The sequence below is a fragment of the Corythoichthys intestinalis genome, chromosome 22 (genome assembly GCF_030265065.1).
Source record: "Corythoichthys intestinalis isolate RoL2023-P3 chromosome 22, ASM3026506v1, whole genome shotgun sequence".
NCBI classification, from domain to species: Eukaryota; Metazoa; Chordata; class Actinopteri; order Syngnathiformes; family Syngnathidae; genus Corythoichthys; species Corythoichthys intestinalis.
The window spans coordinates 3,508,036-3,529,964 of NC_080416.1; the positions used below are offsets into that span (position 1 = coordinate 3,508,036).

At 37.4% G+C, this 21,929-nt stretch overlaps 2 protein-coding genes across 3 annotated transcripts in view; one reads left to right on the forward strand and one right to left on the reverse strand.

Moving 5' to 3' along the window:
• Window positions 1-2,827, forward strand: part of slc44a4 (solute carrier family 44 member 4) — a 28,562-nt gene extending 25,735 nt beyond the window's left edge. For both annotated transcript variants that reach the window (XM_057827894.1, XM_057827895.1), the window contains exons 21-23: window positions 87-181; window positions 2,211-2,295; window positions 2,386-2,827. In XM_057827894.1, coding sequence (XP_057683877.1) covers window positions 87-181; window positions 2,211-2,295; window positions 2,386-2,495 — 290 coding nt within the window. In that variant the 3' untranslated portion in view covers window positions 2,496-2,827. The remainder of the gene's footprint in view (window positions 1-86; window positions 182-2,210; window positions 2,296-2,385) is intronic.
• Window positions 2,828-4,240: 1,413 nt separating this feature from the next.
• On the reverse strand, window positions 4,241-20,538 carry rnf5 (ring finger protein 5). Its single transcript, XM_057828418.1, has 6 exons — window positions 20,203-20,538; window positions 14,322-14,340; window positions 9,588-9,700; window positions 9,450-9,507; window positions 7,384-7,495; window positions 4,241-7,313 (listed from the first exon to the last, which is right to left on the reverse strand). The coding sequence occupies exons 1-6, from the start codon at window positions 20,403-20,405 to the stop codon at window positions 7,192-7,194; spliced, it is 627 nt and encodes a 208-aa protein (XP_057684401.1). The 5' UTR covers window positions 20,406-20,538; the 3' UTR covers window positions 4,241-7,191.
• Window positions 20,539-21,929: the final 1,391 nt, after the last annotated feature.

A 21,929-nucleotide genomic window follows, 5' to 3' on the forward strand; every position in this document is an offset into this window, starting at 1 on the left:
ACCTTTGAAGCCTTCAAAGTTTCTACTGCACATTTTGAATGCATCTACAAGAAGGAGAATGATGAGATTGTTTTTTTCCTTGCCAGGTGTATTGTCCTTTTTCTTCTTCTCTGGTCGGATACCACTACCGTACAGCACGGCACAGTCCAAGACCCTCAACTACTACTGGATGCCAATCATTGTGAGTATGATTGAATTTCTTAATTCCATTTGCCCTCAGGTAGATAACTATATGAGCTTAACCGTGGACGCTACTATGTTGGTGTTGTGCGGGCATTGTAAAATAAATTAAGCTACCCCATAAAGACATGGGATCCACATATGTGTACATCGCTTTTTAGGTCATGTAGGCCAGAATATTAACTTTTGGTATACAAGTGTAGTCACGGCAGGTTTTTACATTGGAAAAAATCTTACGGCACACCACAAACTAAAAATGTTCCCAAATGACTTTCTGTACAGTGCATTTAATACTTACTCAGTGTGATGTTTGATGGTAGTGAAACATAATAGAGTAGGTTTCGTCTCATCCCCGGTGAAAGTAAATCGGAACGAAACCTAGCTTTCTCTGTGCCTTGTAAGGAGTCCCTAAAGGGACATAGACAGAAATAAAATAAATTTAAGCCAATCTAGTGCGCAACAGATTGTTTCTAGTGTGCACCGGAAACTATCTGTTAAACATTAGCATTATATAGCATTTAAGCTAGCAGACTTGCTATGCAAATTAGCCAATTGTTGCATTGTTGCAATTGGCTAACTTATATCACAAAAGTCAGCTAGCTTAAAATGCAATATAATGCTTATGTTTACAACAAATGGCTAACTTGCCTAGCAAAAGTCTGCTAGCTTAAATGCTATATAATGCTAATGTTTACAATAATTGGCTAATTTGCATAGCAAACATCCACTAGCTTAAATACTATACAATGCTAATGTTTACAACAATCGGCTAACTTGCATAGCAAAAGTCAATTAGCTTAAATGCTATATAATGCTAATGTTTACAACAATCGGCTAACTTGCCTAGCAAAATCCGCTAGCTTAACTGCTATATAATGCTAATGTTTACAACAATTGGGTAACTTGTATTGCAAAAGTCCGCCAGCTTAAATGCTATATAAGGCTAATGTTTACAACAAATGGCTAACTTGCATAGCAAAAGTCCATTAGCTTAAATGCTATGTAATGCTAATGTTTACAACAATTGGCTAACTTGCATAGCAAACGTCCGCTACCTTAAATTCTACTTAACGCTAATGTTTACAACAATCAACTAACTTGCATCACAAAACTCTGGTAGCTTAAATGCTATATAATGCTAATGTTTACAACAATCGGCTAACTTGCCTAGCAAAATCCGCTAGCTTAACTGCTATTTAATGCAAATGTTTACAACAATTGGCTAACTTGTATTGCAAAAGTCCGCCAGCTTAAATGCCATATAATGCTAATGTTTACAACAATTAGCTAACTTGAATAGCAAAGGTCTGCTACCTCAAATTCTATTAAATGCTAATGTTTACAACAATTAAAAAACTTGCATCGTAAAAGTCTGGTAGCCTAAATGCTTTATAATGCAAATGTTTACAACAATTGCTTAGCAAAATCCGCTAGCTAAATGCTATTTAATGCTAATGTTTACAACAATTGGCTAACATGCATAGAAAAGGTCTGCTAGCTTAAATCCTATATAAAGCTAACGTTGACAACAATCGGTTGAAAAACACTGGCCTACATGACCGAAAAAGTGATGTCCACATATGTGGACACCAGTTCTCAAGCATAATTATACAATTTTGAAATAAATATTAGTCATTATTTATATATTTTTTTCATGAGTACATAGTTATAAATTAATACAAATGTTAAAAATACAATTAAAATGAATACAAACCGAAATATATGACTTCAAAGTGAACATAGAAGCCTTCCGCCTTTGTACAAGAGCTGGTCACACTTTAGGACAGCAGTTATGCTTATTGACCATTAGATGTCTCCAAACTACAATGATTGGTATTTGGTATGTGAGCAGACCATTCACAGTGCAAAAATAAAATGAACAATCAATGATGAAATGAAAAATAATGATTATGTTAAATTAGCAAGACTACACATAGCGCGTCAGACCGGCTTACCAATACGGTTAGGACTGGGTCTTCATCCGCCTAAATCTACGAACAAAAGTGTTTCTCTCCAAATGAACATCCTAGACAGTGGTGATTGGCAGCTACCTCATAGCTCAAGGATTCTTCAGTGTGTACAGCATGTGCGTCGACACGCTCTTCCTCTGCTTCCGTGAGTACTCGATCATAAAGATTCTCCGGTCAACATTGAACACTAGCTACCCATAAACACTGGTAAATTGACATGATGAACTGTTCACAGTGGAGGACCTGGAGCGGAACGACGGCTCTCTGGAGAAGCCCTACTACATGTCCTCCAAACTAATGAAGATCTTGAATAAATCCAACAAGAAACCCAAAAAAAGCAAGTGATCTCGGAAGACAGCCCCTGAATGTGATTGTTTGCGTTTACCTAAAAAACAAAATGCTGATTTTGCACGTTGGAATTATTTTTCAAACTTGTTCATGCACATGTTGTAGATAGAAAGGACTGAGCCTGTTAATGTGACTTTTCTTGATTGACTGCATCCTTTATTTCAGCAAAGTTGGCTCTAATGCTTCTACTGTTGTTTGCAAAAATTGCACAGAGGACTTCCAATGTTTATATATATATATATTTAGATATAGTTTTATAAGTACATTTTGCTAACTGAAAATTGTTCATTTATAATAAAAACGCTTGATATCAGGAATGTTTAAAATGCTGTCGGCCCACCGTGTCCTCCTTTATGAAAAGCAGTGTTGTTTTCGTCAACAATGACGATAATATTTCATCAACAAACATGATTTGATTTCATTACAATAACTTCACGATGACGCGCTGTGTCTTGGGAGACTAAAGCATAACGAGATGGATGCCAGTTGCAGACGTGAGTAGTAACGTGTTACATGGAATCCCTTAACTTTACTTAAGTAACTTTTGGAGAAAAATGTACTTCTAAGAGTAGTTTTACGAAGCCATACTTTTACTTCAGTAGATTTGTGAAGAAAAAACGCTACTCTTACTATGTTACTTTGGGCTACATTTTTCCTCTTTATTGTACATATTAGATTTTTTGTAGTTTTGCCAGCAATGCCAAGAGTAGCTCGACTAATTTCACCAATGAGATGTCACAACAATAATCACATGACTCCAATCAGACACAAGCTTGCCGTTCTGTGATCACGCCAGTTTGTTCAATCACGTGGTGTCTTTAAAGCACCGTAAAAATTAAGTATTTGACATAGAGCGCTGCCCTCCACATGACTCGAGAGCGCAGATTTTAAAGCGCTCTCGCTGTGTTTCTTTGGCACCAATCACCACGGAAAACCGGAGATATGATCCTTTTATTATCTAGGGCTTTGCCTGCCTTGCAAAGGCCAAGATAATGTTGTTCTGCAACTTTATATTATCTATTTAATCAATATCTGCTCTGCGTTTTTTCGGTGCGCCGCGCAGCCCGAACCATTTAACCGATCGGCACCGTTAAAATATCGACACGACAGGAATTTTCGCGCGACTTTTTCGAACGACCCGGAAAAATTTTTTGTTTACCCGTTAACGCCGATTTTCTGATTTTTTTTTTCCAAAGCGCTACTTGTCCAACAATTTTTGACCCAATCACATAATTTGTGAAAATGTCTCCAAATGACCTGATATGATCAGAACACGCCCCCAAAATGACCTCATATGACCAGGACACCCCCCCAAAATGTCCCCAAAAGACCATATGACGAGGACACGCCCCCAAATGACCTGATATGACTAGGACACGACCTCCCAAATGTCCCCAATGACCCGATATGACCAGGACACGCCCCCCAAATGTCCCCAAAAGACCTAACATGACCAGGACATGCCCCCCAAATGACCTGATATGACCAGGACACGCCCCCCAGATGTCCCCAAATGACCTGATATGACAGGGACACGCCCCCAATTGTCCCCTAATGACCTGGTATGACAAGGACACGCCCCCCAAATGTCCCAAAATGACCTGATATGTCCCCAAAAGACCTATGACCAGGATACACCCCCTAAATGTACCCAAATGACCTGATATGACCAGAACACGCCCCCCAATTGTCATCAAATGACCTGATATGACAAGGACACGCCCCCCGAATGTCCCCAAATGACCTGATATGACAAGGACACACCCCCCAATTGTCCCCAAATGACCCAATTTGACCAGGACACGCCACCCAAATGTCCCCAAATGACCTGATATGACCAGGACACGACCCCCAAATGACCTGTATGACCAGGGCTTGTCTTCCAAATGTCCCCAAATCAACAGGAAGTGACATGATATTGTCCCCGAAATGTACCCAAACCAACCTGGGCAGGGCGATGATCTATACCCCACACAGCAAAGCCCTAGTGTAATTTCTCCAGAGATTGCAGTTTCTAGTTTTCATAATACTAACTATGAGGGAACTGTTCACTATTCACACTAGGAACTGTTTCCTCCACTAAAGGGCGCTCATGCTCTTGGGACAAATAATGCTTATCATTATAACAACAGTTAAAAAAAATATTGTTAAAAGAAAAAAATATCAAAGAAAAATAAGTTGGGAGTCATTATTTGAGTATTCTTTTCACTGGATACTTTTTGTACTTGTAGTTGAGTACATTTTATGGATGACTGCTTTTACTTGAGTAATATTTTGAAGTAACACTACTCTTACTTGATTAAAATTTTTGGCTACTCTACCCACCTCTAGCCAGAACAAGATGGAAATTCGCCAGTTTCCATCATAAATTCACAATGTGTGATATTTTCATATTGCATGTGTAATTAAAATGCATTTAGCAGTGTTTGGTTGTGTCGCTCATGTGACGTGCTTTGCCTCATTAGCATTAGCATTTAGCGCAGTTACTCAATCTTGGGGAAACATTTTACATACAGTTCGTGGCATCCAGGTGAGTTTAATTAATTGCAAATAATGTGTTTTCTTCCTGAGTGTGTTATCATCATGAAAGTGATGTCCTTGTCGTCTGTCATGATCATTCGAAACTGTTGGAAACCTTTTATTTATTCATGGACTAAAACTTTTGAAATTTATAGACGAAAACATTTTGAGAATTGTCAACGGAAACTAGACGAACACATATTGAAATGACTAAAATATAATAGGTATTTTTGTCTAAAACGAAAATTAAAATGGATGCCAAAAACAATGCTTAAAAGTAGTGGGAGGGATGGCTGCCACCCTCCCACTTTAAATAAATTGGACATCTACAAAGTCACTACAGGATTAAAAGAGCTTGTTTTTCTGTTTATTAGTTGTTTTGCATCACATTAGCCTCATAGTAGATAACGAGATGCCCATCAAGATTAGCCCCCTTGTCATTCCAAACAGGATCGGAAATGAGTCGAACACAAGCTCCAATGTAGAATAGGTTAACCTCGGGTAGCAAAATTTACAAAAATCATCCTGGTTGTCAGCTCCATAGCTAATGAATTTCAAAGGACAAAACATTTACAATAACTGTACAAATGAATCACTCGCTCTGACGTACAGGATGCAGTTGATCGCTAATATCCCAGCACAGTTCATTAACACTAGAACTACCATGGGTGAATCAGTTGATGCAAATCACTTCTGTAACCAGAGAAGGGTCATTTGACCCTAATCGGCATATCTTTTGTGAGCACTATCGTCCTCATTAGTCATTCACACTTGCAAAACCACAGGGTTGGATTGCTCCAATTAACATCTTGAGTGAGGCAGGCAAACGGGTGGACAACCTTTTTACATATTTTAAAAGCTGCAGTTTGCCTAGAAGGCTATGCACTGTATACTGAAGCTTATGTTTTCTGTGACAAATCAGCTGTTTGAGCTGCTGTGGAAAGTTCTTTGGCCATTGTTCTGTCTTCAACATAACAAACTGTGAACCTTGACAACTGAATATTGGACTTGTCAAGACAAAGTAAAGGTGCTTGATGGGATTTGTCCCAGATGTTCTAACGCTTGATTTTCGAAAATGTAGACAGTCTGGTTTAGCTACAGTTCTGGATGCTAGTCGTAGTTTCATGCCACATGGCCCTCTCATCATTTTTACACTAACCCAGGAGGTAACAAGTCTGGATTTGCAAATATTCAAGATGCTAATTGCAGCTTTCCAGAGTGAAACCCCCCTTCACACCTAGGCTGCTTGATTGCTTGTTTGAGTGGTTTACTGTTTGACAAAGTAGTCAATTTGGTATCGGGGTCATTTGACGCCTTTCTGGTATTTCTTTATAGCCAAAAAAACCCCCGGTAGTTCCAGTGTTAAACTAGCCAGTCAGCCTCAAATCTCCCAATATGGTTTGAGATTTCTCCTTTGTACTTTCGCTCTTTTTTTGGGACGCTTTGGGTACTACCCAAGCAGAACTGGAAAGGATCAAACCATATACAGTATTCAGGACAGGTTCAAATGAGATCACAGTGCACTGGCAGTCATTTTTTTCCAAGACAAATACATCCACTAAAATCCAATTATTCAGAACCAAAATGCTACTCTTTGGCCTTTTAGAGGAAAGAACATGGCTATTATGGCAATCATCGATGTTAACGTTCCTTTTCACCACAACTTCATTAAGTTGAATTCGCGCAAGTCGAGTCGTCGTAACCCAGGGACGACCCGTATTTGGAAAACCTGGAAGTTGTTACGTTTATCATTATGAAAGCATCCAGTGGAGCATCACAATACAATTTGCAATAACACGTTAAGTGCACGACCGCCTATATCGCTATCGGATTTTTCGAGTTTCAGTTAAAAAGTCATTATTGGACAACTCGAATAATACTGTCTCTTCCGACCCAACCAGAGGCAGACTGAATATTCAAACAATGAGCTTAAAGTATGTCATCTGGCATATTTTGAGGGGTTGAGAGACTAATTCAACAGTTTGTTTAAACTCTTCCGCATAAACAAAAGGCAGGTTGGAAGGGCTTGGTTTTCACGATTTTGCAAACAACTGCTCTCCCAAATTGGGATCTCATCAAAAATGTAACATTTACATATGCGGCTCAGGTCAAGTATGTAATTTCCATTGAAGCGAGCCCAGTCCTTATATCCGTCCGCCGGTCGTCCTCTTCGTCACACGCTCAACAGCCAAAAGAAAAAGAAAATAGCCACGAACAGGAAGAGGGAATCTTGCCAATTGTAATTCCCGTTGTTGATGTTAGCGCCATTGCCGTGAGCTTCACCTGGGTACTGGTCTGAAGAAAACATCCAATTAAAATCACATTAAAAATTGTATTTCCGTAACTTTTGATTAACATAAGCTACCTGCTCGGTGAAAGGGGTCATTGCCGTTGAAAACCGTCGTGAAGAAACCGAACGGGAAAGCGCCGATGCCGAACGACATGTGAAAATTGGTGTCGCTAAAACCATGGAACATCTGTGGGAAAAAAAGACAGAGCTCACTACGATATTCTACAAAACAACTAACAGAAAAGCAAAAGAATATAAAAAGTCCGCTAGCTTAAATGCTATAAAAATGCTAATTTTTTTTTTTTTTTTTTTTTTTTTTTACAAAAAAGCAAAAGAATAGAAAAAGGCCACTAGCTTAAATGCTATAAAACTTTTTTTTTCCAGAAAAGCAAAAGAATAGAAAAAGTCCGCTAGCTTAAATGCTATAAAAATGCACTTTTTTTTCTTTTTTTTTAACAGAAAAGCAAAATAATAGAAAAAGTCCGCTAGCTTAAATCCTATAAAAACTTTTTTTTTTTTTTTTATTTTTTTTTTTTTTACAAAGCTCTTAACAAATCGTTCAAAAACACACTCTCACAAAATACTGCTGAATATACTTCTAAACTAAATAACATGCATGAACAAACATATTAGCTCAAACACTTATGTTGGTTTTAACAGGGAGCAGCTGGATTCAGCCATGTTAGATGAGTTTCGGTGGTATGAAAAAGTATGAACCTTTTGGAATTTCTCACATCTCAGCATAAAATCTCCAAATGTGAGCCGATCTTTGTCAAAATCACACAGGTGAAAAAAAACGCTTTAACTAAAACCACCCACACATTTATAGGTTTTCATATTTTAATGAGGATAGTATGCAAACAATGACAGAAGGGGGAAAAGTAAGTGAACCATCACATTTTAAGATTTAAGATTTTTGTTTGGTCAACATTTATTTCAAGTGGCAGAGGGTTCACTTATTTTTAAAGATGACACTGTCATAAATAAAGATGTCCAATCACTTCATTTTCAAAGTATCGGAATCGGCAAAAAAATATCGGACATGCCTTTTGTTAATTTTTTTTTATTTTTTTATTATTAAATCGTTTTCTAATTGTATTTAACGTTACAGACAAAATGTTTTACCATCATCCAGACTCCTTAGTTTTGGCTAAAAGTAGGGGTATCAAATTTATCACGTTAACGGCTGTAATTAAATTTTTTAAAATTAATCACGTTAAAATATTTAACGCAATTAACGCATGCGCTGCACGACCTACTCACGCATTGTCACATTCAATCAATAATGGCGCCGTTTTACCTACATGTAGAGCCAAAAGGCAGTGTAAAATGAGTACAGTGAATTTTGGCAGTCTTTGACGCCTTTTTTAAATTTGCTACAGCCTTACAATCCCTCCCTCAACAATTAGAAATATCTTGTGAAGCAATGTGGGGAAGCAAGTAGTAGTTGATCTTTTTCTTAACACCTTATGTTATTTCCCAACGCAGAGAAGATATATCAATTGGTGCCACTACGCACAGTCATGGTTGCACTTCCCATCATGCATTTGGGCAGACCAGTTAAATGGCTACAATATCATTTACTGAAAGCTCAACAAATACACTAGATGGCAATATTTAGTCACAATATACAAAGTCACATTTATCCTTTAAGAATTACAAGTCTTTCTATCCGTGGATCCCTCTCACAGAAAGAATGTTAATAATGTAAATGCCATCTTGAGGATTTATTGTCATAATAAACAAATACAATACTTATGTACTGTATGTTGCATGTATACATTAGTCCGAGTTTTAGTCATTTTTTTCTTAATGCATTGCCAAAATGTATATGATCGGGAAAAATTATCGGGAATGATTGGAATTGAATCGGAAGCAAAAAAAAAAAAGCAATCCGATCGGCAGATACTCAAACTAAAACGATCGGATCGGATCGGGAGCAAAAAAAACATGATTGGAACAATCCTACTTATTTTTCCCGTTTCTACACAGTTTTTTCATCTGTGTGATTTTGACAAAGATCAGATAACATTTGATGGTGATTTTATGCAGAAATGCAGGAAATTCCAAAAGGTTTGGATACTTTTTCATACCACTGTACTTCTGTAATAAAAGCATAGAAGTACTGAAAGCAGACTCACCCCGCCTCTGCTTTCTGGCTCAGTTCTCTGTCCCTGTGGCCGTGGTGGAGTTTTCAACCTTGAGTACGACATATCTAGTCAGTTATAAGGACAATTTAAGGCCATCTCACACTCTCGTGTGCAGCTTGACGGGCCTACCTGGGGTCCTCTTGACTGGAGCTTCCTCTCCCATACAGTGGGATGACCTTGTCTCTGCTGATACCAGCTTTACACACTGGACACTGTGGTCTGCTCGGCCTCGTCTCTAACCACTGAACACAGTACCAGACAGGGAAGGGAATGTTCAGTCCATTCAAGGGAAAACTTGAATGGATTGTCAGATTTGAGCAGTTTTCCCAATTCATGTTACCCATAACGTTCATCCAGGTTGTTTCATTTAAACCATGCATTGTTAATCCATCTGAAGTAGTGGTAAACACCTAGCATTAAAGGCATTAGGATGTTTAAGCTCTACTAAGTCATCTTACGTGTGCCGATTTCCAAGTTACATCACACGCAAACGTAATGGCCATTAAGCTTGGGTCAACATTCCCAGATCAAATACTTGTGACTATGTCCTGAAAGCAAACTGTACTCAGCACATTAGTTAAGGATGTTCCGATCCAATCACGTGATCGAAAATCGGTTCCAAAGTCTAATATCTAAAAAACAATAGCAGCACAAATGAAAAAAAATTTACGGCACAAACATAACATAAATGTTTTGGCCATTTTTAATCAAAATGGGGGTCTGGTTGACCACAGATTGACCGATAAAAGAATTGCAACTCTTTATTTTTTCTTTTTTTTAAATGTAAATTTGCTTCTGATGCGGGGCAAACTTGACGGAGGTAGAGAATTCTTACATCACGATTGCATTAATGTGCCTTTTAACTGGTCATAGGCAGTGTTGTTAATAACGGCGTTACAATATAACGGCGTTACTAACGGCGTTATTTTTTTCAGTAGTGGGTAATCTAATTAATTACTTTTCTCATCTTGGCAACGCCGTTACCGTTACTGAGGACGGAAAGGCATGCGTTACTATGCGTTACTATAGTGGTCGAAAAGTCTGAGGGAGACTGACTCACCGAGACGACAGAGCAGAGCAGGAGTGTGGAGGAGGCAAGAAAGTTGTGACGCCGAACAAACGCGATGCTAGGTAGCTCCAATAATACATGTTGTTGCCGATAGCCTTCAAACTACGCCCGCATGTTATGGTAGATATGGTAGACATGGTAGATATGGTAGATATTACATGTACTGTATATAGATACACCTAGATGCAAAATGACAGACACTAAATGCGTTAGTAGACAGCCGCCATCTTGAAGCAGTAGACTTTTTAGGATGGCTCTGTTGTAGAGAACCTTCCTAGCAAACCTAAGTAACTTTTTATATAAAATACTTCTAAATCGGCAAAATCTTGACTTGAATCTATCTTTAAATGATAAAACAGTTTCAAAACTTTCATATGTCGAAAGTAGAGAGAAGGGAACTAATGCAATAATGGGAGCAATTCTAACAACTTTTAACAGTTGATTCAGGGTAAAGAGTAAATTAGGGTAAATAATTGGGCTCGGGCCAATTGTACCAAAAACCTTCACAAAAAACTTCACATAGTGTGGCCAATGTTTTTTTTTTGTTTTTTTTTTTTTGAGGAAAAAAAAAAAAGTAATTATCACCAATTACTTTGCCAAGTAACTAATTACTCTTACATTCAGGTAATTGAGTTACTAACGCAATTACTTTTTGGGAGAAGTAATTTGTAACTATAATTAATTACTTTTTTTCAGTAAGATTAACAACACTGGTCATAGGTAGAGCTGGGAATCTTTGGGCACCTAACGATTCGATTACGATTCAGAGGCTCTGATTCGATTATAAAACGATTATTGATGCACCCCCCCTCCCCTTTTTTTTTTTTTTTTTAAGAATGTTTTGTACATTAGTTCCAAAATTGTTCAGAAATACTCTCAGGCTAAACCAAACTACTATTTCAGTATCAAGTTAACATATAGCAGTAAACAAATATACAAAAATAACAGTAAATAAAAAACTCCAGTCCCCGTTCTGTATCAGCAGTTTAAACTACATTCAATTAATTTAATGTTGTGAATCAACCGTTAAAATTGCTCCCATTATTCCATAATTTCCCTTTTGTCTACTTTCGACATGTGAAAGTTTTAAAACTATTTTAAAGATAGATTCAAGTCAATATTTTACCGATTTAGGAGTATTTTAGATAAAAAGTTAATTAGGTTTGCTTGGAAGGTTCGCTACAACAGCCTTGCAGGGAAGTGTACTGCTTTAAGATGGCGGCCGTTTACTAACGCCCGCATCTAGCTTTTTGTAGGTCTGCTGCTAACGCTACCGAATCTATATTGCATCTAGTCCTATATAAATGATATCTACCGTAACATTATGTGGATGTACTTTGTTGCAGCTTTTCGGCAGCAGTCAGGTATGTTGTTGTGTTTTTTTATCTCGTGGCATGAGTTGAGCTAGAGCCGTGAGTTGAGCATGGGCATTGCCCGAGGGGCCGGGTAATGAGAAGCATGATGTTTAGCTACTCTCGCTCCGTTCCTCATTGACCGCGCGGCGCGCTGAGTGTGTTGTACTTCCGCTTTAATTGGCATATTTCAATAATCGGAATTTGGATGTTTGTGAATTGTTCTCTTCCACGGCCGAATCGTGAATAATCTAAGAATCGGAAATTTTGCACACCTCTAGTCATAGGTTTAGTTTGTTGTTTTTCAATAGCCACAAGAAAAAAAAAACATTTTTCAAGCCGCGTACTCAAAAATTGCTCCTTTTTTAATTAACGCTGGGAGGGACAAATACATAAGAAATGCAAATATAAAACATTTATATTAGGGCTGTCAAAATTATCGTGTTAACGGGCAGTAATTTTAATTTTTTAAATTTATCACGTTAAAATATTTGACGCAATTAACGCACATGCCCCACTCAAACAGATTAAAATTACAGCAGCAGTGTAATGTCCACTTGTTACTTGTGTTTTTTGGAGTTTTGTCACCCTCTGCTGGCGCTTGGGTGGGACTGATTTTATGGGCTTCAGCACCCATGAACATTGTGTAATTATTTACATCAACAATGGCGGGCTACTAGTTTATTTTTTGATTGAAAATTTTACAAGTTTTATTAAAACGAAAGCATTAAGAGGGGTTTTAATATTATAACTTGTACTAAATTTATCTTTTAAGAACTACAAGTCTTTCTATCCATGGATCGCTTGAACAGAATGTTAATAATGTTAATGCCATCTTGTTGATTTATTCTTATAATAAACAAATACAGTACTTATGTACCGCATGTTGAATGTATATATCCATCTTGTGTCTTATCTTTCCATTCCAACAATAATTTACAGACAAATATGGCATATTTTATAGATGGTTTGAATTGCGATTAATTACGATTAATTAATTTTTAAGCTGTAATTAACTCGATTAAAAATTTTTGTCGTTTGAAAGCCCTAATTTATATGTAGGCTAATGTGCTTCGTGTTAACATTCTAGTTGCATCAAAGGTCATATGCATATATCACATGTATTTGCCAACATGTTAAAAACCTATTCCTGTTTCTTTCAGTCCTGTTAGTCAAATGGAGTTTCAGTCACCAATAAAAAAAAACGTGGTTAAAAAAAAAAGTTGCCGCTGATGGGTAGATGTACTATGATCACATTTAGATGAAAAATAAATTAACCGGTTTATTTGGAATCAGATAAGGTGCAAGAAAACGTGACTGCTTTCATTTTAATGCAAAACAAGGTCAAATAAGCTGTTCTAATACAAGCCAATTAATTTGTCTTAGTCGCTGCAGTTAAAAGAGAACGGAAAATTCCGCTTTTAATAAACCGTAATTTTCGGACTATAAGCCGCTACCTTTTTCCCCTCGTTTTGAATCCCACGGTTTATAGTCCAGTGCGGCTTATTTGTTGATTTATTTGGGTTTATGGGTAACACTTTATTTGACAGCGGCGTCATAACACTGCCATAAGACTATCATAATTATGACATTATCATGGGCATTAATGAATGCTTATGACAGATGTCATTACTGGTAAGTGTCATCCGGCAAATTATGTCACTAACTCCATGTATGTCCAACTCGGATCTATTACATCAATTCAAAAGGGAGATCATTTCCCGGATGACATCTGTCATAAGCATTCATTAATGTTCATGGCAGTGTCATGTCATAATTATGATAGTCATATGACAGTCTTCTGGCGCCACTGTCAAATAAAGTGTTACCAAATTCCATGAATAGCAATTAATGAAACAACTGGAACAGTAACTGAAGAACGAAACATTAATTTTGATTCGATATTTACAAGTGTAGTGCTGCAATGCATGCTAGGAAGCACACTGGACGACAACAGTGTTGACAGCAGAGGTTAACTGTCAAATGAAGCTTCATGGTGGTTCATTTGGTCTTATGATGCCGCTGTCAAATGAAGTGTTACCGGTTGATATCTTTTGTTGTAAATATCCCATAATACAGTGAGGTCAGCTGTGGCTTATCTATGAACAAATGCAGTTTTCGTGCCAAATTTGGTAGGTGGTGGCTTATAGACAGGTGGGCCTTATAGTGCGAAAAATACAGTAGTTGGTTAGACTCCCATCGCAAAGTTTTGTGTCTAAAATTGCCCGTTTCTTTGTGCTTTCAACATACAACACATTGCTCTTCGAGTTTTGTTTTCGGCATGAACATTCCTAGTCAACATAAATGATTTTTTTTTTTGACAACTGGAAAAGTTTCTTTCAACTCAAGTTCGCTTGACTCGTGTTGAAATTTTAATATTGAAATGATTTCTGTGCAAACTCATGTACAAATCTCATGATGGTAGAAGGGATTAACACTTACTTGATGTAGACAGGGCCAACTGGAAAGAAAGACAAGAGAAAAAAAATGTTAATTTTGATGACAAGACATTAGGAGTTTGATAATACAGGTAGTTCCCGGGTTACGACATACTTGACTTTACGATGCTCGAGTCTCGTCCGCCATTTTGTCTCCGGTCGTTTTTTTTTTTTTTTTTTTTTTTTTTTTTTTGAAGACACGTAAACAGTACCTTATTGGACCTCAAAGTATTTTCTTTTTTACTTTACTGTTCTGGCTGCACTAAACGTGAAGTTGTTCAGCTTTACAGACATAAAACAAGGCAGTTGTCCTTTTTGAAGCTTTTTACCTGCTTCACTTTTGACAATTAGTAAAGCTGTAACACAGATATGTACATTTATGCTCAAAATGACATGCATTTTAACACTGAAACACTTGACACGAAAAAATTTGTGCTCAAACGTCCATCTAGTCTGATCAATGTGCCAATTTAGTAGATGAAATTAAGTTAATTTGGCTAAATCCGCTATCTTAAATGCTACAAATGCTAACGTATTTACAATTCTCATAGCAAATCGCTCACACGTAACTCTACAAACTGTAGCTGTAAACTTACAAACGCATACACAAACATATATTAGCTGTAACAACTTGCAGCCATAGACTTCATAATGATCCAACGCCGGATTTAGGTTGAAAAAGTACGAAAGCTGTACCGCATACAAAAAGGAAGGATTGTCTCAGGAGGAATTGGTCGAGGATTCAAGGTAATTATTATATTTTTCATACCATGCATGCATTTTGAAACGTTGCGAGAAAAAAAAAATCAATGGGAGAAATTAGCCGCTCCGGCATTGGTGTCATAGTTTGCAATATTTACGTAAATTAAATGCTAACTGCACTTTCAACCAAGAATCGAGACTATTTTACGTCCAGACCTATAAAGAATTCAAGGGTTTAAGCATTTATTCTAAGGCTGTCAAACGATTAAAATTTTTCATCAAGTTAATTACAGCTTAAAAATTAATTAATTGTAATTAATCGCAATTAATCACAATTTAAACCATCTATAAAATATGCCATATTTTTCTGTAAATTATTGTTGGAATGGAAATATAAGACAAGATGGATATATACATTCAACATACGGTACGTAATAACTGTATTTGTTTATTATAACAATAAATCAACAAGATGGCATTAATATTATTAACATTCTGTTAAAGCGATCCATGGATAGAAAGACTTGAAGTTCTTAAAAGAAAAATGTTAGTTATAGAAATTTTATATTAAAACCCCTCTTATTGTTTTCGTTTTAATAAAATTTTTAAAATTTTCAATCAAAAAATAAACTAGTAGCCCGCCATTGTTGATGTCAATAATTACTTACACAATGCTCATGGGTTCTGAAGCCTATAAAATCAGCCGCACCCATGCGCCAGCAGAGGGTGGCAAAACTCCATAAAACACAACAAGTGAGCGTTTCACTGTACTGTCATTTAAATCTGTCTGAGCGGGGCGTCTGCGTTAATTGCGTCAAATATTTTAACGTGATTAATTACAAAAATTAATTAACACCCGTTAACGCGATAATTTTGACAGCCCTAATTTATTCACAAGAATTTTCAAAGGAAAAAGCTCTTTGTGGTGGCCTTAAAGACTAGCAGCACATTCGACATATTTATGTAAATGAATGCTAACTGCCCGTTTTTTTTTTTTGCTTTTAACCAAGACCGTTTTACATCCATATCTATAAAGAATTCAGGGATTTAAGCTTTATTCACAAGAATTTTCAACAGAAAAAGCTCTGTCTGTGTTTCCACTCGGTTTGCTTTGACGGAGATAGGTATTAATTGGCCCCGCGCCCCGTCAATATCATTATGAAGTCTATGTTACAGCCTTATGTGGGCCAAACCAGAGCGCAGCTATCCTTTATCCATAGACGTGTGAGTCTGCTTCCCAGTCATACAAGGCGACAGTCCAGCCAGACCCAACGCTGCCACCAGAGGGCAGGTGCATCCTCCGTCATTAAACATACAATACTTTTGGGCTTTTTGGAAAGTTATTTTGGGGTACTTAAAGGCTTAATTCAGACTTCCGCAGAAATTCGGTTTACGTGGTCAGCGTAGGAACCAAACTCGTTCATAACACGGGGACTACCTGTATTGCGATACTTTAGAGCCAATAAGGTAACTGATATGCACCCACCAAGAATCGTTGTAACATTTTTCAAAAGGTGTCACTGTTGAAAAAAAAAATAAAAGGAACCAATAGGTTGCTATCAAAATCTATTCGAATTGCCAACCATTGACGAACATAGACATTCGTTCATACCATCCCTCCCACTTCAAACAGATTGGACGTCTACTGGCGATAAACGCATTCCAATGACAAACCTGAATCATGAAACTCAGTGACAGACACAAAAAAAAGATGGACGCAGACAGATAATGCGACGTTTGTGCAACACCAGCTATCAGATGTCAGACATTCTTTAACAGTTGAACAAAATGTCCAAAGATGGTGTTGACAAGACTTCCAGCAGTTAACTGCTTAGGCACTCCAGTGCATCTGCGTTTGATTTATTCAATCGTGACTCTGTTCATCAAGAGTCACTTTTAATATTGTGATGAAAACAGCTATGCGGAATGGCGACAGGTGAACTGATGTCATCCGCAGGCAGCCTTACTGATAGTTGCATCATATTACAATACCTTGAGGCGTCAGGGGAGGAAAAAGAGAGAGAAGGGGGGATGTTCTTGACGACTCAACTAAGTCAGCACACTATAAGCCCAGAAGGAAAACACTTCCCACAATTAAATGGAACTCTCATTGGTTGTACAGTGGTAAGAATTTCTCACATTTCTCTATGAAATCACCATCAAATGGTGAGCTGATCTTTGTCGAAATCACACAGATGAAAAAAAACCGTCTGCTTTAGCTAAAACCACCCAAACATTTATAGGTTTTCATATTTTAATGAGGTTAGTATGCAAACAATGACAGAAGGGATGGGGGTAGGTAAGTTAACCATCACATTCAATATTTTGTGCTCCCCCTTTGGCAGCAATAACTTCAACCAGATGCTTCCTGTAGCTGCAGATTACTCCGGCACATCAATCAGGACTAATCTTGGCCCATTCTTCTCTACAAAACTGCTGTAGTCCAGTCAGATTCCTGGGATGTCTGACATGAATCTCTGTGTTTACGTCATGCCACAGCATCTCAATGGGGTTCGAGTCTGGACTTTGACTTGACCACTCCTGAACGTGTCTTTTTTTCATCTGAAACCATTCTGAAGTTGTTTTACTTCTGTGTTTTGGATCATTGTCTTGTGGCAGCATCCATCCTCTTTTTAGCTTCAACTGTCTGACAGTTGGCCTCAGGTTTTCCTGCAAAACATCCTGATAAATTTATTCTTCCATTAATTATTGCAAGTTGTCCAGGACCTGAGGCAGCAAAACAGCCCCAAATCACAATGCTCCTTCTACCATGGTTCACGGTGGTGATGAGGTGTTGATGTTGGTGAGCTGTTCCATTTTTCCTCCACGCATGATGTTGTGTATTACTCCCAAACAATTCAACTTTAGTTTCATCAGTCCATAAAATGTTTTGCCTAAACTTCTGTGGAGTGTCCAAGTGCATTTTTGCAAACACTAAACGAGCAACAATGGTTTTTTTTTTTTTTTTTTTAGACAGCAGTGGCTTCCTCCGTGGTGTCCTCCCATGAACACCATTCTTGGCCATAGTTTTACATATACTGTAATTGATGTGTACACAAAGATATTGGACTGTGCCAATGATTTCTGTAAGTCTTTAGCAGACACTCTAGGATTCTTTTTTACTTCTGAGTATTCTGCGCTGAACTCGGGAGCCAAACTTGGTAGAGAAGAAACAGTGCCAAACTCTCTCCATTTGTAGACAACTTCTCTGACTGCCATTTGATGAACATCAAATCCAGACTTTTTTAGAGATGGTTTTGTATCCTTGCCCAGCTTTATACAAATCAACAATCCTTGATCGCAGGTCTTCAGACAGCTCTTTTGACCGCGCTATGATGCACATCAGACAATGCTTCTCATCAAGACATTTCTTACCAGGTGTGTGTTTTATAGTGGGCAGGGCACCTTTAAACCACTCATCAGTGATTGGACACACGCCTGACTTAAAATGTTTGGTAAAAATTGGTTTCAATTGCTTAGGCAGAGGGTTCACTTACTGTAATTTTCAGACTATAAGGTGCACCTGACTATAAGCCGCAACCCACCAAATTTGACACAAAAACGGCATTTGTTCATAGATAAGCCACAGCCGCCCTCACTGTTTTATGAGATATTTACACCAAAAGATATTAACTGGTAACACTTTATTTGACAGTGGCATCTTGAGACTGTCATAAGACCAAATACACCACCATGAAGCTTTGAACCAATTGGCTGCAAAGCCTCATTTGGCCATCACTGCTCCCTTAAGGGAGACAGTCAACATCTGCTGCCACCTGCGGCCAACACTGATGTCGTCCAACATGCCTCCTAGCATGAAGTGCAGTGCTACAGATGCTATAACGCTACAAAAACGCTACACCAATCAAAATACATGTTCTGTGCTAATTATTTCTTCAGTTACTGTTCTGGTTGTTTCATTCATTGCCAGTTATGGTATTTGGTAACACTTTATCTGACAGTGGCGTTATAAGACTATCATGAGACCATCATAATTATGACATGACACTGGCATGAGCATTAATAGGTGCTTATGACAGATATCTTTTCGTGTCATCTGGCACATTATCTAACTTTTGAATGGATGTAAGATCCGAGCTGGACATAAATGCAGTTAGCGACATAATTTGCAGGATGACACTTAATGACATCTTTCAGTTGCATTCATTAATACCCATGATAGTGTCATGTCATAATTATGATTGTCTTATGTCAGTCTTATGACGCCGCTGTCAAAGAAAGTGTTACCTAATAACCCAATTAATCAACAAATAAGACGCACTGGACTATAAACTGCAGGATTCAAAATGAGGGAATAAAGTAGCGTCTTATAGTCCGTAAATTACGGTACTTATTTTTCCCCTTCTGTCATTCTTTGCATGCTATCGTCATTAAAATATGAAAACCTATAAATGTTTGGGTGGTTTTAGTTAAAGCAGACACTGTTTTTTCATCTGTGTGATTTTGACCAAGATCACATTTGATGGTGATTTTATGCAGAAATGTGAGAAATTCCAAAAGCTTCAGATATTTTTTTCCATACTACTGTAAATTGGTGGCACAGGACTATAAGCCGCAGTATTTCAAAATGAAGGAATAAAGTAACGGCTTATAGTGCGTAAATTACGGTACTTCTTTTTCCCCTTCTGTCATTCTCTGCATGCTATCGTCATTTAAATATGAAAAACTATAAACGTTTGAGTGTTTAGTTAAAGCAGACACTGTTTTTTCATCTGTGTGATTTTGACCAAGATCACATTTGATGGTGATTTTATGCAGAAAAGTGAGAAATTCCAAAAGCTTCAGATATTTTTTTCCATACTACTGTAAATTGGTGGCATATTCTGTTGGGATAGCTTTGTCTTAAATTATAAGCGTACACTGAGCCAGCAAGTTAATGTATTACAAGGGACAAGCATGTCAAAACATACGAGGTCAGCACGTGCCGTACTGTTAAAAGTGCAAAGCTCAATGAAGAGATTACAACTACCAGAGCCATATTGGAATAAGAATAGCGTGTTTACATCCAGTTTAAGTTTGCTTTCACTCACATTGGGCGTCATGTTACCGTCAAAACGGAGGTAAATAAAGGCCGCGCGAGCGAGGTCAGAATTAGAAATAGTTTTAAAAATAAATTTAAAAAAAAAAATTTAAAAAAAAAAGAGAGACAGAGCTAGACATACCAGAACAAGTGTCCGCACATACTGATGACAGCATCCTTTGCAGTGTCGAAACAAATGTTGCACTCGAAACTGCCTCGGTCCTGTTCGTCTTGCCCCTTGTCGCCGCCCGGTCCGTCGCGGTCCTTGCTGCTCTCCCCGCCCGGGTATCCTCCCTTGCTAGCCGGCCTGCCGTCACTTGACGACCGGGGATCCGCGGCCGCCATAGTGAGTACAAGTGCAAGTGAAAAGGCTTCACGCACCGAACTGTCAAACGAGGGCCCGATCGTCGTTTGGCTGTGAGTCACAAGCGACGAGCCTGCTGCTGTCACTAAACTAAAGCTGTACGCGTGACGCACTTCCGGGATGCACAATTCTGCTTCCGGTAGGAACAAAACTTCGAAACCCGAAAAATTCCAAAGTTGTGCCGTCATTGAAAATTGTTTTTAGACTTATTTTGTTTGGCCTATCCAACGTTGAAGAACCAGAAATAGATAAAATATATGTTGTAAATCTTATTTTAATATTGGCAAAATTTAACATTCACAGTGTAAAATATGCTAATCAAAGACCAAATTTTCATGTTTTTTGGAAAATGTTTTCTTTATATTTGGACGATTTAAGTTCCTCTTTGAACCCCAAAGCTATATGGACCAACAGACTTTGCAAACAGTACGGCTTGTGTTAAAAATGACCCCGACCATTTTATTTATTATTTTGTTGTTGTTGATGTTGTAAATCTGTTGATTGTGTGTGAACTGTTCGCCCATTATTTGTAGATGTTTTTGTGTAAATAAAGTTTGTTTAAAAAAAAAAAGTTAAGGCAGAAATAATATTTAAGTTTAAAATATTACCGATAATTATGAATTTAGCAGAAAATTAAAAACTTGTGAAAATGTAAGATGTAAATAAATGTCAGACACGAATTATTGTATCCCCATGACAACCAATATTATCCAGTTATTGAAACTTGTTAAGAACAGCAAACGTACAAGAAATACGAGGGGAAAAAAACTATACAGGATAACCCGTGAATATTACTGCAAAATAAGAGGGGAAAACCAAAAGAAAATTAAATATAAATAATAAAAATCTTTATAAATAATATAATATGAATAATAAATTTTCCACACTTCAAGGCGCACCTAAAACCATCCGATTTTCTCAAAAGCCAACAGTGCGCTTTGTAATCCGATATGCTTTATATATGGATTAATACTGGGTAATCATGACATGTCAATGCAACCCCAAGTACTACTACTAGTACTGCGCCTTATAATGTGGTACACTTTATAAATGGAAACAGTTTTAAAATAGGCCATTCAATGAGGGTGCGTTTTACAGTGCGGAAAATACGGTAAATAAAATAATTGAGAAATATATGTTGTAGAGTCTTTGTATGACATTGTGTAGAATATGACAGTGATCCCTTGATACTTAGCGCTTCAAACTTCGCGCCCTCAGTCATCGAGGATTTTTTTCAATTAAAAATTAATACAGTATTTCTTTTTTTTTGTATTAAAATATGTGCATGTATACATGTACAAACAATTGTTTATATATACAGGACTGTCTCAGGAAATTAGAATATTGTGATAAAGTTCTTTACTCTCTGTAATGCAATTAAAAAAACAAAAATGTCATACATTCTGGATTCATTACACATCAACTGAACTATTTCAAGCCTTTTATTATTTGAATATTGCTGATTTTGGCTTACAGCTTAAGAAACCTCAAAAATCCTATATCAA

Coding starts and splice junctions, on each gene's coding strand:
- rnf5 (XM_057828418.1), bottom strand. CDS start 20,405: ATGGCGGCCGCGGATCCCCGGTCGTCAAGTGACGGCAGGCCGGCTAGC. Junction 9,508..9,587: donor TCCAGTCAAGAGGACCCCAG/GTAGGCCCGTCA, acceptor GTCGTACTCAAG/GTTGAAAACTCCACCACGGC. Junction 7,314..7,383: donor TGACCCCTTTCACCGAGCAG/GTAGCTTATGTT, acceptor TGTTTTCTTCAG/ACCAGTACCCAGGTGAAGCT.